At 39.7% G+C, this 18,710-nt stretch overlaps 1 protein-coding gene across 2 annotated transcripts in view; it reads left to right on the top strand.

Annotated features, from left to right (window-relative positions):
• The first annotated feature begins 8,351 nt into the window (after positions 1-8,351).
• Mybl1 (MYB proto-oncogene like 1) overlaps positions 8,352-18,710 on the top strand; it is a 37,621-nt gene continuing 27,262 nt past the window's right edge. Inside the window, exons 1-4 of one of the 2 annotated variants that reach the window (XM_075971344.1) lie at positions 8,352-8,597; positions 16,884-16,989; positions 17,522-17,593; positions 18,432-18,524. In XM_075971344.1, coding sequence (XP_075827459.1) covers positions 8,578-8,597; positions 16,884-16,989; positions 17,522-17,593; positions 18,432-18,524 — 291 coding nt within the window. In that variant the 5' untranslated portion in view covers positions 8,352-8,577. The remainder of the gene's footprint in view (positions 8,598-16,883; positions 16,990-17,521; positions 17,594-18,431; positions 18,525-18,710) is intronic. The other variant, XM_075971345.1, reaches the window with a different exon arrangement.

The following is an 18,710-nucleotide window of genomic DNA, read 5'->3' as shown; positions in this document are numbered from 1 at the left end:
TAGGGCTTTGAGTTATTTTTAGCATTTATTAACTTAAAAAATAAAAAATTGATATTTTAAGAGTCAAATAATATAAAAACATACAGTAAAAACTTTGAAACCTCTCTTGTTTTGATTTTTTTCTCTGTAGTTAAATATTGTTAATAATTTATGTAGTCCACAGGCTATTTTCTAGCATGATAGGCACATGCTCACTGCAAGTGTTTATTTATATAAGTGATATCACCCTTATTGTAAGCCCCATTTCTATCTCTTTGCACTGCTCCTTCCTATCGCTATACCTCATGTGCACTATATTCATAGCTGAGCACTCCTAGATACTAAAGCATTAGAGTGGAGCGTGGCTCTCATTCTGGTCTGCCACTGAAAATAATAATACCTACGCTTCTCAGGGTAGTTAGGATTAAAGAAACTGTGAATATTATCCAAGATAAATGCATGTAGATCATGGGAAAGACCTTAGATGGAGAATAGCCATTTAATAGGATCTCAATTGTATATGACTCTTATTTGCTGAGGAACCATTTAAGTCAGTCTCTAAGTGCAAATGCTCCTCATTTGGGGTTATAATGAAATACACAACCATAAGTATTCAGGCATATTTTTTTCTTCTTCCTCTACTCAATTATGCCCTAAGTTAAATATCTATCAAAGGCTGTGCATGATTTATGGATTTTGTGCATTATTGCTTTATAAAAGAATTACATCAGTTTTTAATACCAGTATCAGGGAATTACTTAAATGCTGTTCTCAGAACCTAGAAAAAATTTGGACTGCAGGAGCTGTAACCTGGCATTTCAAATATACTTTAATTTATATTTTATCACATTCTTGTGTGCATGCATATTTCAGTGCTTGGCTATCATTTGCATGCCTTCATTTATTTATTCTACAGAGATTTCATTTATTGATATCTGTATATGTTCCTGTTTTAAAGCTTTTCAAATCAGCAAATCTGGGGAGTTCTCGGTCTTTCATCATAGAAGATGGGAAGAAGGTGCACCTAAGTCACTGGTACATCTCCCTGGGAGAGGAATTTACTAAACAATTGCAAGATAGAGGATTAGTAAAGTTTGTACTGTGTGTATGTGTGTGTTAGTAGTCATAGAACAAAGTTGCTTATATATTCTAAGCAGTTACTTTGTAGGTGAATTACATCCTGGCTCTGGTAAGGCATTTAAAAATTATTTTTATAAGCAAAAATCCCAGGATAGCCAAAACAATCCTGTACAATAAAGGAACTTCTGGAGGTGCCACAATTCCTGATTTCAAACTCTACTACAGAGCTACAGTAATAAAAACAGCCTGGTATTGGCATAAAAACAGAGAGGAGGACCAATGGAACCAAATTGAAGACCCAGATATTAATTTACATACGTATGAACACCTGATTTTTTGACAATAAAGCAAAAATATCAAATGGGGAAAAGAAAGCATATTTAATAAATGGTGCTGGCATAACTGGATATCAACATGTAGAAGAATGAAAATAGATCATATCTATCACCATGCACCAAACTCCAAATGGGTCAAAGACCTCAACATAAAACCAATCACACTGAACCTCATAGAAGAGAAAGTGGGAAGTACACTTGAATGCATTGGCACAGGAGACCACTTCCTAAATATAACCCAAGTAGCACAGACACTGAGAGAAACAATTAATAAAGGGACCTCCTGAAACTAAAAAACTTTTGTAAAGCAAAGGACACACATGGTCATCAAAACAAAATGGTAGCTACAGAATGGGAAAAGATCTTCACTAACCCTACCTCAGACAGAGGTTTGATTTCCAAAATATACAAATAACTCAAGAAGTTTGTCATCAAAAGAAAAAACAATCCAATAAAAAATGGAGTAGAGACCTAAACAGAGATCTCTCAACAGAGGGATATAAAATGGCTGAAAGATACCTAAAAAAATGCTCAACATCCTTAGCCATCAGAGAATTGCAAATCAAAACAACTCTGAGATTCCATCTTACACCTGTAAGAATGGCCAAGATCAAAAACACTGATGACAACTTATGCTGGAGAGGTTGTGGGGTAAAGGGAACACTTCTGCATTGCTGGTGGGAGTGCAAATTGGTACAGCCTTTTTGGATATCAGTATGGTTATTTCTCAGAAATTTAGGAAACAACCTTCCTCAAGACCCAGTAATACCACTTTTGGGTATATACCCAAAGGATGCTCAACCATACTACAAGGAAATGTGTTCAACTATGTTCATAACAGCATTGTTTATCATAGCCAGAACCTGGAAATAACCTCAGTGACCCTTGGCTGAAGAATTGATAAGGAAAATGTGGTACATTTGCACAATGGGGTACTACACAGTGGAAAAAAAATAACGACATCTTGAAATTTGCAGGCAAATGGATGGATCTTGAAAACATTATATTGAGTGAGGTAACCCAGACCCAGAAAGACAAATATCATATGTACTCACTCATAAGTGACTTTTAACATAAAGCAAAGCAAACCAGCCTATAATTCACAATCCCAGAGAACCTAGACAACATGAGACCATAAGAGTGACATACATGGATCTAATCTCCATGGGAAGTTGAAAAAGACAAGATTTCCTGAGTAAATTGGGAGCATAGGGACCATGGGAGAGGGTTGAAGTGGAGGGGAGAGGAAGGGGGGAGAGCAGAGAAAAATGTAGAGCTTAATAAAATCAATAGGAAAAAATTTTCATAATAAAAATGTCTGCCAGGTGCTGTGGGATAATGATCTTCTACTCTGTAAAGATTTGTCACTTGTATTGCTTTAATAAAACACCGATTGGCCAGTAACCAGGCAGGAAGTATAGGTGGGGTGACCGGAACAGGAGAATTCTGGGAAGAGGAAAGGCTGAGTCTGTAGTTGTCACCCAGACATAGAAGAAGCAAGATGAGAAGGCCTCACTGATAAAAGGTACCAAGCTGTGTGGTAACACAAACAATAATTATGGGCTAATATAAGTTATAAGAGTTAATAAGAAGTCGGAGCTAATTAGCCAATCAGTTTGTGATTAATGTAGACCTCTGTGTGTTTCTTTGGGATTGAATGGCTGTGGGACTGGGCAGGACAGAAATCTCTGTCAACAAATGTCAAAATTTAAGTCATATGATATGTTACTTTGGTGAAGATGTTTTGCTTTTGTTTCCACAGGAAATGAGAGGCTGTGGATTTATTCTGGGTTAAGAAAAAAAATAAGGTTTGATCAAGGAAGACTCCCTGAGAAATCTCCCATAAGAGCAGATGGCCCAGATGTCTGAGTTTTATATCCGGAACAGTTTCAAGACTGCTGGCTGAGATGATCAAGTCTCACAGAATACTCCAGTCAGGACTTGATCATAATTCTAAATTTTCTTTAGGTCCCCATAATATTATCAGTGCCCCCAATCAGCAGAAAGTAGCCTAGAAAACTATGCCCATATTCCCAAAAAATGGATTATGGATGTTTGTCTTTGTGTATAGTGTTGGTTACAAGTTGCTATAAATAATGGTCAGGACAAAAAGCTAAACAAAGGAGGTTAGATTCAGAGATTTTGTTTTGAATAAAAAGGGGGAGAAAGTGCTGTGGGACAATGGCCTTGTACCCTGTAAAGATTTGTTGCTTGTACTGCTTTAATAAATGCTAATGGGCCAGTAGCAGGCAGGAAGTATAGGTGGGGCAATCAAAACAGGGGAATTCTGGGAAGAGGAAACAGTCAGTGCACAGTCAGAGGAAGCAAGATGAAAATGAATCACTGATAAAAGGTACCAAGCCACGTGGCTAACACAGTAACACAGACAAGAATTATGGGCTAATGTAAGTTAATTAACATAGACCTCTGTGTGTTTCTTTGGGATTGAACAGCTATGGGACTGGGTGGGACAGAAATCTCTGTCAACAGCCAGGCATGGGAACACATGACTGCAATCCCAGCACTTGGAAGGCTGAGACAATAGGAAGCTGGTCCAAGTTATGAAGACTCTGTTTGAAAAGCCAGCACAACAACAGTAAGAACAACAAATCCCAGAGAACATGACCAACAAAATAAATTTATCATGGAATGTGAGTATAAAGATAACTTAAAGAAATTTTCATTGGGAAAGTTTGACATAAGTGTTAACTGTCTGTCTAAACCGTTCTCAGCTGAGGAGAAAGTAAGAAAGCTATCCCTTCTTGTTTATGTTTGTTTTGTTTTGAGATAGTCTCACTCTGTAGCTCAGGCTGGTTTGTAATTCATTATGTAGTTTAAGCTGGCCTTGAACTCATAGCAATCCTCTGGCTCAGCTGGGATCATAAGCATGTGCCACCATGCTTGGCTTTTCCATTTTTCGATACACACCACACACACACACACACACACACACTTTTTTTCTTGCAGTGTCAGTGGGGGCCAGAAGAGGGCATCAGATCTTCTGGAACAGGAGTTACCATTTACTGTGAGCTACTAAGTGGACTAGGAATTGAAACCAGGTTCCCTGGAAGAGGAGCAAGTGATCTTAACCACTGGGCCATCTTTCCAGCCCCAGTTTGTAAAAATTATAAATGCTTTCCAAAGCACTTAACCCACCTGCGTTCCTACAAGCAAAGCAGGTGGTTCTGTTTTGACAATTTTGTCTTCTCTCTCTCTCTCTGTCTCCCTCTTTCTTTCTTCCTTCCTTTCTTTCGATGGCATCTCATTGTGGTTGTATTTTTATTACACATTGTTAGACACGGTTGCATTGTGTAACTTAGGTTGGTGTAGAACTCATAATTCTTTTGCCTGGGCTTTTTTAGTTTGGGGGTTGTATTTCTGGTTTCTTTGTGGTTGAAATTTGCAGTTTTCTAATGATTTAACGAAGTGAGACATATTGTCATGTGCTTGTTACTTTTTTCTCTTTCTTTCCCCTTCTTCCTTTCTTTTTTTCTCTTTCTGGGACAGGGTTTCTTTTAGCTTGGGCTGGGCTGGCCTTGAACTCCCGGTTCACTTGCCTCTGCTTTTCCAGCTGCTGAATTACAAGTGTGAACCACCACACTCAGTTCACTTTTCTACCTTTTTTGGCAACTTAATCTAGTCATTTTTTTGTAGATTTTAATTGCTTTTATTCCTCTCATTGAATTTTGAGAGTTCTTTAATAAAATAAAATCTCTGAATTTTTATTACTTTTTTATTCTTTGTGTCTTTCACATCATGCATCTTGATCCTATTTATCTCCCTATCCCTTTGTATCTTCCCTCTGCAACCCCCCAAAAATAATAAAATAAAATTTAAGAGGAAAAAAAAAGAAGGAAAAACCTTGTTGTGGAAGCTGTCATGTGACGCAGTGAGTTCATATATCTTTACTTGCAAGTGTTCATTGCAGAGTCTGGTTCGAGGCCTCTGGCTTCTGTTACACTATTGATACTGGGCCTTCACTGCGACTCCTCTCTGATATCTTGCTGTTGCCCTGTGTTGTGGAGGTCCTGCAGCTTTGGGTCTGCAGGACCAGCCCCTTCATGTGCTCCAGCAGATACTAGATGGAGTGGGTTTGCAGGTGAGCCAACTCAGCCCTGATTCTGGGCCTGGGTGGACAACCTGCCAGCTATCTGCCATCCTCACCACCAGGGTGAGCTCTCTAGCAATGCTCCAGCTAGCTCACCCAAAGCAGGAGAACATGCGCTGCCCTCAGGGCTCACTCACACAAACACCACCCGAGAGCCAGTTCTACTGCGTTGCCCAGGCAAGATGCAGGGTCCACTCTGCCGAGTGCTGTAGCCGGTGAGGGGCACGGATAGCTTTCCTGCTCTCATGATCTTCAGGGCCAGCTCTCCTACCTGCCACAGGTGGTGAGGGAGGGGTGGGGGAAGGGCATCCCTTCCTTGTCCACTTCGCTGCATGGCTAGTTCTCCCATGACCGGACCAGCTCGCCTTTGCCTGTCCCCACCCCTTCTGTTGACAGGGTCAGCTCTACTGTGCTGCCCAGGCAAGGTGCAAGGCCCTTTTTCCCAGTGCAGCAGCCGATGAGGGGCGGGACCCGGTCTCCCGAGAGCTGAGGCCAGTGAGTGGTGGGGCCATCTCCCTCACAATCTTCAGTGGTAAAGGAGCCACGGACATCAATGCAGATCGTAGCTGCCGCTGGACCACGGACCCAGACATGGCCCTTGGTAGTAGCTCAGGCCCAAGCATCACCATGGCCCCAGGTGGCAAATAGGACACCCACCTGGACAGATTTGCCTTTTCCCACAGGACGTGCATCTCAATCAACCAACCTCCCTCCCTCCCTCCCCTCCCTCCTTCTCCCCTATACCCCGGGACCTTTTATTTGCTCACCTTGACAAAGTCAACTGCCTGGCGCCTCAAGGGAAGGCGCTGGGCAGGGTCATACTTCCAATCTTCTATACACGTGCTCCCTGATCCTGACTTAGGTAAGTTCTGGAGATTTGAACTCGGGTCCTCACACGAGTAAGGCAAGTGCTTTACCCACTGAGCCATCTCCCCAACTCTAAACGTTTACTTTTAAAGAAAACCCTCAAATTAGTTTGATACATTTGAGCTAGTTTATACAAATGGCTGTGAACTATTTTAATTTCATACTTCATCTAGTTTTATAAGATTTAAATCATTTCGCATCTTTTTAGGTTTCTTAAAAATAAACTTTATAATAACATGCAAAGGTAATACTATCTTTTGGAGAATTTTCCTCTATATAAAACGAAGGGAAAGAATTTAACTTCAAAATCTAAAAACACTTGCCTCCAAGTTCTACAAAGGTAGTCTGTACAAAACTAAACACAGCAGTTTTGCTTCCTGTTAGAATATAAATAGAATAATGTATGACCCAAGAGTAAATAAGAAGGCACTGATTCCCAATAACATTGGAAGACTAAAGAACTCCACAATTTAGCCCGGAAGAAGCAGAGATAGGAAAATCATGAAGGAGCCTGGGCTCCTCGGTGAGTTTGAGGTCAGCCTGGGGTATTTACATAACACCGCTTACCTAAAAAATATTAATTTCTAAATAAATCTTTCTCATTAGACCTTACTAAGTTACCCAGAAGATAAAAATAATATTTTAAAAGTGCGTTTCCTTCCCAGAATCTATACCTTGAGAAAAAGGAAGTTGTTTTTTTTTAAAGCTAGTGTATCTACCTGATGGCATCGAACTGGAAGCTCATCTTGATTTGTATTTGCACCTGTACCTCTGATTTGCAAAAGACGATGCGTACAGTTTCAAAATAGCAAAAATGTTAGTTTGTTACAATATTAACCTGTGGGTCAGCACTCTATGCAGCAGAGCATGGTGCCTTGCAAATTTGGGCTCTTCACCGTGTCCAGTCGTTACTGTAGTTAATAATCTCCTTGTATGCCTCTTTAGCCGTGTTATTCCTAATTGCTAGAGAAGCTGAAACCGCAAGAAGCTCCTTTCCTTATGCAGGATTGCCAGGTTACTGCAGCTTTCCGGGGCAGTTCCCGGCTCGGGGCTCCTCCACCCCTCCACCGCGCATAGCATCCCGTCCCCTTTGCAGATGGAATAGGTGGTTAAGCTTCTTGAGCACCGACCATTTCCCGTTCCACTCCAATCTCCAGATAACAATCCCTTCCCCTTGTCTCACTTTTATTCATTTTTGGGGGAAACAAGTGATGCTATCACAGGGTCTTGGGCACTGTCCTCGTCATTTCTGAGCAAAACTAGTTCACACATGCTTAAAAAATAACGGCCGCGCCAAATTTCTGGCTAGAAGGTTAAGTGGAAGACCGCGCCCCCTAAGTGGTGAGGCTCACGGCGCGCGAACGAGGGCCCGCGAGGTCCTCCGCCGCCCAGGACCCCGGGTGTCCCCGCCCCAGGGGTACACTCCGCACCGCTCCGGAGGTGGCGGTGGCGGGATCGGTCCCGGGGCGGCTTCCGGCCCACGCCCCGCAGTGCAGAAACTCGCCTTCCCGGCAACCTCCGCGTGGGGCGCCCCCACCGCCGTGCGGCCCAGACAGCGTTCCGGGCCCTGTCAGCCGCCCGGGCCGCGAACCGGGCCTCGCGCCTCCCTCGGGTTCCGCGGCGCTCGCTCCCCCGACTCCCGCGAGTTCCAGTCCCAGCTTCCAGCGCCGCCGGCCCCGCCCTCCGCCGCGCGCGCGCTCCCCGCCCCGCCCCCGCTCCACGCCCCCCCCTCGCGCAGCCGCCCCAGCCAATGAGGTTCGGGGCCGCGTGCGCAGATTCAAACGGCGGCTCTTGAGGGAGGCTAGGCGCGAGATTCGGCGGTGCGGACAAAACCCTGCAGGAGGCTGCGAGTGCTGCAGAGCTGCTCGCTGCGGGGAGAGGGCGGGGGTCGGCGCCCGTGACGGAGCCGCGCCGGGCCTGCAGCGCCGAGGCGGAGGCGGAGGCGGCGGGAGGGGCGGGCGGAGGGCGGGAGCACGCCTCCTGACATGGTGAGGGCATCCCTGGCCGGGCCGGGCCGCGGCTAGGAGCAGCGGGTCTTTGGTCCGCCCCTCGGTCCCGGACCTGACCGGGCCTGCCTTCCTCTGCCGGCCACCTGAGGGAAGGAGAGGGGGAAGCGGCGGGAGGGTCTCGGAGAGGGAGCATTCGCCCGAGGCTGGAGGAGGCTGACCCGCGTCCCCGCCCAGCCCGCGCCTATGCGGTACTTGAAGGATGGCGAAGAGGTCGCGCAGGTGGGTGACATGCCCTCGGCCCGGGCCTAGAGGCCCTGTCTGGGCTCCGGCTCTCTCCCTGTCCTTTCCCGCTGGTCCCCACGCAGGCCCTCTCAGGCCTGGACATGTTCCTTTCCGCTGCCCCACACCCACTTCGGCCGCACTGGCCGGAGCGCATCCAACACGACAGAGGAGTCAGGGCCACTGTGTGTGGGGACCCTAACAAGTGCTCAGGTTGTTCCTTTGTCCGGGTTCTCCCACACCTCCCAACCACTTACACGAGAGGTTTCTTGCCAGGTAAGTTTGTGCACGTTCAGGGGTTACGCCACCCCAGAAGTGGTCGTGTTTGCCTGGTTGAGTAGAATCTGGCTTACCGAGCCAATCACAACAGCATCTCCGTGACAAACCTGGGTGGGTAACGTTCTGGGACATCCTCTTGAGAAGGGGACCTGCTAAATCTTCTGTCATCCACATACTGAGGTTCTGAGCTTTCTCTCGGTAGCCTCTGAGAAGATTTTTACGTTGTTACCATCAGCTAAACTTGACCGTAAAACAATGTGTTGAAGTTACTTTGTATTCCGAATGTTCATGTTTGTTTCTCACTATATCTGGGTTGTAACAAGTAGGACACAATTTTCTTGTTGTTGATGAAAGATGTGCTAGAATATCTTCATGAGCCTTTTATTTTATACCATTGTAATAGCTACTCCTAAATTGTGTGGAATAATCAGATGACAAAAATCTATAGTATCTCGATTTTCAGTATTAAGGAAACCTGAAAAGGATTTGGCAGAATTTCCAAATATCTCCATTTATCTAGATCCATAGCCTCAGAATCTTAGGGCTGTATTTCCTGAGTTGAGATTTAGTACTGGGAGTTACTACAGAGTTAGATTTAAAATGGCTACACACAAAATACTTTGCTTTATTCATTTAAGCGTCTGCCGTGTGTAAGATTCTGCAGATATCAAACATAAATTTAAGTAAGACATAATTGCCTTCTATGTATTAGCTGCAGAATAGATTGGTCATTGCAGTGGAACAGATGTGCATACACCCCCAGGCCTTGCCACTGTTATCATCCTGGGTTAGATAGTTTAAGATTTTAGCAGCATCTTTACTCAATAGAAGACGGTAGCCTTTTCCCCCTAGTGTGAGCAACCAACAATGTCTACGGATGGTGCCGCTTATCTTTTGGGGGCTAGAAGCAGAAGCATGCAGGTAAGAACTGCTGGTCTACAACTTCAAGGACAGAGCATTCCCATCTTCAGAAAACATGCGGATTTAAAAATAGTTAAGATTGCTGGGGTAATGCTTTAGGCTTTTTGAATTTTGAAGTCTGTTTTTAAATGATGTAAAGGGAAAAGTGAATGTATCAAGTCAATAAGAGAACCTTGTATATACCTGCTGTGTGCCTTTATCTACTTAGAATCATTGTTAATCTTACATGAAACAGTATCTTGGCTAATTCTGTCATTAAAAGTTACTGTTAAATACTGATATATGAATGTCACATTCTTCTCAGATTTTTTTGTGTTTTCATGTCACAGTTGATCTTGCTTCCTAATAGTAGGCTAAGGAGAAATGATTTAGCAATTACTTCTTGTAAATTATTTTATTACCAATACTGGGAGTTTGACCTCTAAACATTAATTGTACTGTTGACTTTTATTTCTTGCCAGTTAATTGAAGTTTAATTGAAACGCTATAGAATGGTGTAAAGAGTTGTGTCTGGAGTACTTGTGCTGCAGTAGAACTGCACTTCTCCGGGGATATGGATAGAGGATGTGGTGAGAAATCACCATCGCTGGTGTGCTTCTTTGGGTTCTCTTCAGAGAGTCCCGTGGGCTGTTAAATTTCTTGTACTAGAGGATAATAGAATGTGAAATATTTGAGGGTGAATATTATTAATTGGGTCCTCTTCTTTTGACTAAGAATCTTAGTGTAGATGAGTTCAATTTAGAACAGAAACAGGGTCATTCAGTCATTCAGTACTTTGGGATCTCCAAATACAAACTTTTATTAATGTGAATGGTAAACTTTATAACTCTTCATAAATTCTTATAGTAGACTCTATGTGATCTGAAAAATAAGGACAGCTAAGAGCAGAAAGTGTTAACCCTAAATATGAAATAACTGAAAGATATTGGTTCTTTTTATTTTTTAATAGCTGCAGAGTCTGTCACTGAGATTTGCATATAGGAAAAGGTCATGTAGTATTGTGGCTTAAAATAGTTTTGGAACCCGGTGGCAGTTTTAATGATGTAATTTAGAGATAATTCTTTTATTGGGATATCTGTTAACAACATGCATTTGATTTTTAAGCATTTATGTAAAATAAGTGTAGTTTTATTTTAGTACTTAAAATTTTTATCTTTTCTTTTCATGTGTATATGCACATGCATGCATGCATACCTGCTAAGGTGCGCAAGGTGAAAGGGCAGTTATCTGGAATTAGTTCTCTGCTTGTGCTATGTGTGTCCTGAGGATCACACTCAGGTTGACAGGCTTGACAGCAAACACTTGTTGCGCCATCTTTACTGTCCCAGTTTAGTTTTTAAAGGCTAATTAAACACTCAAAAACAATTATTCTTAAAGTAATTCTGATGCTACAAAGCCTACTTACTAGGTACAGGTTAAGATATTTATACTTAAGATGACCAATGATTTAATTAAAATGATAAGATGAAAACTAGATTCTACACAGAAAGTTTTTTTCCTTAGTAGTATGCATGCATTTGTGTGTGTGTGTGTGTGTGTGTGTATGTAGCAACTTCACTGTTGTTTCCAGAAACGAGTGGAAGTGAATGTATGTAAAACTATGAGAAAGGATTCTTTTTAGTTAGCTTTGTCTTTAATTAGCAGTATTATTTTGGGAAAGCAGATATAGTCCATTTCAGTTTTTATTTGTTAATATAAGGTATTTGGACTTTTTAGTCTGTAAGGTAGCTTATATAGCTTTAATGTGTATGTTATTTTGAGAACTTTTGTTACCATTCTTTTTTGTTTAAAAATATACTTCTCTAAATGATTTATAAATATTGTCCATTGTCTTTGTTTATTGATAGTTATATAGAACTCTTTTCAGTATGTATTTCAGTGTTTGTACTATTAATGTCCAGATTATCTGAAGTCAAACTTTGTCTTATTCTAATACTAGTTTGCAGTCTAGAGATGGAAGCCCGTCTTCATGCATGCAGTACATCATATTTACCACTGGGTGGCCTGATTTCACTTTATTATATCAGCTTGGTAAAGTCTCATAATTTGAGTGCAGCTGAACTGAAAATAATTAAATATACAGTTGCCCTGACCTCAAAAAGTATAATAAAGATGTTTTTTTGAGACAGGGTCTCTCTATGTAGTACTAGGTAGCCTCAAATTCACCATCTCACTATGTAACCTGAACTAGATTTGAATTCATTAAAATCATCCAGACTCAGCATCCCAAGTATTGAAAATAGAGATATGAGCCATTACAGGATATGAGCCATTATGACCAGCCTTGTATTTTTTCCTGTGACAACTATTTGAGATTTGAGGAAATTTGAATTAAAAATGTGATCAAGTTGAAGCAGTTTTACTAGAACAAATTCTTTAATTTCTCTATGTTTTCAGTAAAAATAAATTATATTTTTCCTTTGTTTAACTCATATCTATTAGATTGTTATTCTTTACTTCTCCCAAACATTTTATCTTAAAAACCAAGTGTAATTTTTTGTGTTGATTCATAAGTAAAGTCATGACCGTTATATCCTATTAGCTTATACCCCAGTATAAAATTACCTTTAACCATTTTCCTAGCCTAACATGTTACAGATATTTTTATGCTTCTTTTTTCTGTTTCATAATCATCTTTTTCACTTTATTTAACCATAAAACAGTTTCTAGTCAGTTGTGGCAGTGCATATCTATAATATTAGCTCTTGGGAGACAGGAAGGAGAGTTATTAGTTCAAGGCCAGCCTAGATTACAAAGTGAATTCAAGGCTACCTTGAGGTAGTCAGATGTGTCAAAACCAAAAAGAAAATGACAGCCAAGTATTAAACACTTTATAAAAAGAATTTTTCTTGACTTAAATAAGAACAGTAACAGTGATTGTGGAAAACAAATCTTAGATTGGTGAGCCTTTTGGTTTATAACTAGTATAATGTTTTATCTACTTCTTTTGTCTTCTAGGTTAATCATGCTATAGTAGAAATAATTCATTTCTTTAACTACATAGTAGAAAGCTCAATTTTACTGAATCATTACATATCACTAACACTGGTTTCTGAAGTATAAAAATGCCCCCAAATACTGTAAAATGTTGAAAAATGATTAGCTCTATCTGTAGTTTCTAACTACTGCTATTGTAGCATCTTTTCATTGTTAATGGTGAAAGTGGAACTTTGACAAGGTTACATATGAAGATTAATTCTTTTCCTTTAAAATTATTTTTTATACTTGTGTATGTATATGTTTGTATGTATGCGTGTGTGGGTCCGCTTGTGCTGCAATCAGAGAATAGTCCTCAGGAGCCCTTCCAGTATATGGAAGTCTCTTCTTCCACTGTGTGGGTCTTGGAGATCAAGCTTAGGTTGTCAGACCTACACAACTGTCCCTGAATCATCTTGCTGGCTCCATCACTCCCCCTTTCTCTTATTAAATTATAAGCAGAATTAGGCATTTTTTTTGTTACAGTTAGTGAAATTGATACATTTCTAGGCTTCTTTGCTATATTACTAGAAATTGTATTATGCTTTCAACAATCAAATGTACATAGAAATAACTTGGGGCTAGGGATGTTGCTTCATGGTATGATGCTTGTTTGGCATAGATGAAGGTTCTGGGTTTAACACTTATCTCTGAAAACAAAATCAACAAAAGAAGCCCATGTACAAAAAGTTTATGCTAAAATTAGGAGATGGATTAGTCAAATGCTAGGAAAGTCCCAGTGGTAGAGATGATTCTAAGAATCCTACTTTAATGTTCCCTTGTCTTTACCCTCACCCACTCAGCCCAGCTTCCTGAATGCTGAGTAGATATATAACTCACTGTCTGAAACTGATGACCATGTTAAGTGTAAAACAGAATACAACCTTGTGAAAAAAATAGAATTTCTCACAGAGTGTGCAGGTAAAAATAAATAACAGAGCTTTAAAGTGAACAAGGTTTTAGAAAAATTACTCTGTGGTAACTAGTGTTTTTGACCAAAGTAATACTTTTGTAACTCATATCCCTGAAATATTTTGATAAGAATCTTCAGGTGGATTTGTACAGATAAGATGTGATACAGGTATTTTTGTGACCATTAAAGATCTATACAGGCACATTTCTAAATTAAATATTGTTTTGGCATAGAGATAACCTAGTTAAAAATGGTTTTGAATATGTTGTGATGGAAGTCTTAAGACCAGAGAGGAATGAGGACGAAGAGAACTTATGAGAAGCATGCCTGACAGTTTTTTGGGGTGTCAGGAAGTGGTAATGTTGTTAAGGCATTTCCAAGAAAGGTTAGGCTAGATTTAGATACTCTCAGTCAACCCCTTGTGTGCTGAATTTCCTTTAAAAGTTTGTCTTAGCAGGTTCTACTTCTTAAAATTCTACTACTCAGAGGTACATTTGGATTTGAACAAAAAAGAATGTCTTCCCCCTCTTTTTTTGGCAGTGGTTCTCAACTTTCCTAATGCTGCAAAATTATTTGGTGCTACTTTATACTGTAATATTGCTACTGTTGTAAATATCTGATGTTACCCCAAAGGGGTCATGACCCTCATGTTGAGAACCACTGATGTAGAGCTCTCTCCCTTCTTGTATATACTTTGAGATCATATTGGTATTAAGTAAGGCAGACGTTTTAGATGGACTGAAATGGAATACTGCAAATTTTGTAGTATAAAACAGTTAGAGGAGGAGGAAGACTAAGGAAATCATTCATTGATCTTACAAATATTTGAGTGGCGGTGTTGAGCTTGGTTTGGGAGGTGAACATGGTAACTAACCTTGGTCTTTACACTGTTGAGCTTACTGTTTGGTTGGGAAGATTGGCAAATGTGATTTAGCATTAAGTTAAGAAAGAGCAGATACTCTGTAAACTACGGTGTGGAGCATTGTCCAGCCAAGGAGCTTACTTAGAAACTTGAAATCCTTGGACCTTGAAGCATTTCCATGTTACTGTGTGCTCCTGGTTAATCCCATGATGTTTCTGATAGTAGATCTTGGCTGCTAGTAGTAGGTATTTTTTTTTAACTAAACCTGTATATTGGTTTGAGGCATAGTTCCACAACAATATTAAGGATTAGTAGATTATTGTTACAATAGAGGCATCACAGCTAACAGACTAGAAGAGTTTGGTGTTTTGTCTGCCCCAGTATGAAAATTTCTGGTCAAATGGATTTGACAAATGAGAGGAAATTGAGGGTTCCTACAAAGGGTGTGTTATACGTGCATAAAATCTAGAGCTTGACTTTTAATTTTTGTAAGATCGAATTTGTATACCATATTTAGATATTAAAAGTCATTTTTTTTTGATTTTTCGAGACAGGGTTTCTCTGTAGCTTTTGGTTCCTGTCCTGGAACTAGCTCTTGTAGACCAGGCTGGCCTCGAACTCACAGAGATCCGCCTGCCTCTGCCTCCCGAGTGCTGGGATTAAAGGCGTGCGCCACCACCACCCGGCTTAAAAGTCATTTACATATTGCATTAAATATACTGAAATCTTCAGACTTGATATTTGAAATCAGAATGAATTTTTAGGAGTTAAATTTAGTAAGAAAAAATAATTTTAAATACCATTAGATGATCAATTTACATAATACTGAACCATCTTTTCTTAAAGGTAAGTGATATGATAGTCATCTTACAGTCCTGAGAAGTTAGTATGTTTAGGGTTGTGAACTTATAACTTGAACCTTGTTCTCATTTCTAAGGGCCTTTTAAACTTCCAGTTTCTTACTATACTTTTCCCATTTTCCCAATGTGTTATATAACTAAAGTGGTTGGATAGTAAACTGTAGAACTCAACCATGCCTTATTTGGTGAGACTTTGGGAAAACATTACTTTTCTAAGTCCAAGTTTTTTTGTTTTGTTTATTTGTTCTTTTTAAACCTCTGAACATGGCAATACTGGTAATACTCCTCTCTTATAGTTGTGAAGTTTGCTTTCTTTTGATGATTTATTTAAATTCTTTTTAGACAGGATCTCACTATGTAGCTACACTTGCTCTGGAACTCCCTATTTAGACTAGGCCAGCCTCAAACAGAGGCTTCCATCTGCTTCTGCCTCCAGAGTGCTGAGATTAAAGACATGTACCATCATGCTTAGCAAGGTTTCTTAAAAAAGTATTTTGTGTGTGTGTATATATGAGTGCTTTTCTCTCTCTCTCTCTCTCTCTCTCTCTCTCTCTCTCTCTCTCTCTCTCTCTCTCTCTCTCTCTCTCTGTGTGTGTGTGTGTGTGTGTGTGTGTATGTGCACATAAGCACTTTGTGTATTCTTGGTGCCTGGGGAGACCAGAAAAGGGTGTTGGGTACCCTAGAATAGGTGGTTGTGGGTTCCAGGAACCAAATCCAGGCCCTTTGTAGGATCTGCAAGTATGCTTAACCCCTAAAGGATCTCTGCAGTCCCTGTTGCGAAATTTTTAGAGGGAAATTTAATAGACTGCTATAATCTTTGGTACTTGAAAAGTTTTAAATAAATGCTAGTGAGTGTCATTTTCAGATGCTCATTACTTCTCAGCCCTCTAACTACTCAGTACCATCTACTCAGATTATCATAGAGCCTTGCCTCCTTTAGGGGTTCATTCTTGAAAATTCCCTTTTCCTTATTTCACTCCATATCAACCCAGGCTCTGATTTTTTCACTATATCAGTTTTCATGGGTCATCTCATGTCCTCAATTATTATTTTAAATTTTATTCTCTGTATGTGTGTTTATGTCTCTGTGTGTATACATGCACACATGTTCATGTGCTATAGAGACCAGAACCCAATCTTGGGTGTTTTCCTCAATATACTCCAATGTATTTTTTTGTGATAGTGTCTCTCACTGAACCTGTAGCTTGCTGATTTGCCTTTGCTCACCCATCCTCAAAGCTCTCCTTCTTTTCCTCAAATAGTTATTCTCTTGCTTTCGTGCTACATTTATTCCAGTACCCTCTATTGTTCCCATCTTTTCCTTTAGGACTTAATTTTCTAAACTTTGTTTAATCTTGAGACTATATTGTTTATTCTGAGTAGCTTCTTTAGTCACACCTGCATATATAGACTTAGAGCTTGAATTAAATAATTTAAATAAAAATTTTGAGCTTACATATTATATTCTTTTGTAGTGAGGATGAGGATGACGACCTTCAGTATGCTGATCATGATTATGAAGTACCTCAACAAAAAGGACTGAAAAAGCTCTGGAACAGAGTCAAATGGACAAGAGATGAGGTAGTTACCTGGCAAAATTTACTAGTCTCATATTTATCAAGTAATACTATTATAGTTATGAACAACATTATAATAAAAACAATGTGAGAACAAATTATCAACTCACTTATACATTCTTTTTTTAAAAAATAAATTTATGACATTGTGAGGCAGTGGTGGTACAGCTTTTAATCTCAGGGGAGGAAGATGCAGGAGATCTCTGAGTTCAAAGCCAGCCTGGTCTACAGAGCGAGTTCCAGGACAGCCAGAGCTGTTAACACAGAGAGAAAGCGTGTCTCAAATAACAAAACAACAACAACAAAAGCAAAAAACAACAACAACAACAACAAAAAAACGCAAACCAAAAAACAAACCAATGACAAAAACATCTGGTTCTTTCAGATTTACTGAAACAGTATAGTAAATGGAGGAATTTGTGTGATAATGACTTTAATTCTTCTCAAAATGAGTACCAGACATGACTTGAGAGAGTGAGAATACCTCTACATGCCAGGGTGGGGAAAAAATTTAATTTTTATGCCTCTCTTACTAGGATGACAAGTTAAAGAAGCTGGTTGAACAACATGGAACTGATGACTGGACTCTGATCGCCAGTCACCTTCAAGTAAGTGAGATGTGAGGTGTATTTCTGTAATAGCAGGTCTTACTCAAGATATTAGTTTCATATTCTTCTTTTCAGAAATGTATTTGTATTCAAACATCTGGTTAATTTTTTTGTGGTGTGTTTGTAGTTGTTTGCTAATGGCTTAGAAAGTAATTTTCTAGAACAGATTGAATACCTCAATCCAAATATCTGAAATCTGAAGTGCTTCAAAATTCACAGCTTTCTCGGGTACTGACATAGAGCCAGAGTAGGTTTTACACTTGACTTAATGTCATATGTCACAGTAAAAATGCCAGGTGTACTAACATGTATAAAATTATTAGATTATGTGTATAAGGTAGATATGAAGCATAAATAAGTTTTATCTATAGAATTCTGTCCTATCTCCAAGATATATCATTATATATGTAAATGTTTCACATTTAAAAAAACCTGAAATCTGAAATAGTTCAAGTCTCAAGAATTTTGGATAAAGGATACTCAATCTGTACAGCATTCATCCAGGGGCCTAAAAAGACCACTGCACAGCTGAATTAGCTTTTTATGGAGTATGTCTTACTATGTTATAAAGGATAGTATAGAGGTACATACTTTAATTTCAAATGTATTATTTTTAATTTGCAATCTAAACCTGTGATTAATTAAAGATACAGAATTGGGATTTTAGGCATGTAAAATAAATATTACATAAAATAATAAAATAAAATAAATATATGTAAAAGTTTGTTATTGAATATAGTATTGATTCATATTTTGTTTATATGGGTATACTTAAATTTGGGCTAATTTGCTTCCTGGGAGACATTTATTCAATAATAAAATGTCCAAATTCTTTCAGAATCGTTCTGATTTTCAATGCCAACATCGATGGCAGAAGGTTTTAAATCCAGAATTGATAAAGGGTCCTTGGACTAAAGAAGAAGATCAGAGGGTAACATGTTCATGTTCATGTTCTGAAAAAACAATTTAAGTGTTTATTTTTGTGTATGTTTGGGCACATGTATGTGCATGCATGCTCATGCCACAGTTCATATGTGAAGGTAAAAGAATAATTTGTGGGAGCTAGTTCTCTCCTACCCAGCATTTGGGTCTCAGGGGTAAACACAGGTCATTGGGC

Source organism: Microtus pennsylvanicus, chromosome 5 (assembly GCF_037038515.1).
Source record: "Microtus pennsylvanicus isolate mMicPen1 chromosome 5, mMicPen1.hap1, whole genome shotgun sequence".
Taxonomy (NCBI): Eukaryota; Metazoa; Chordata; class Mammalia; order Rodentia; family Cricetidae; genus Microtus; species Microtus pennsylvanicus.
This window is presented reverse-complemented; position numbering and strand designations above follow the sequence as displayed.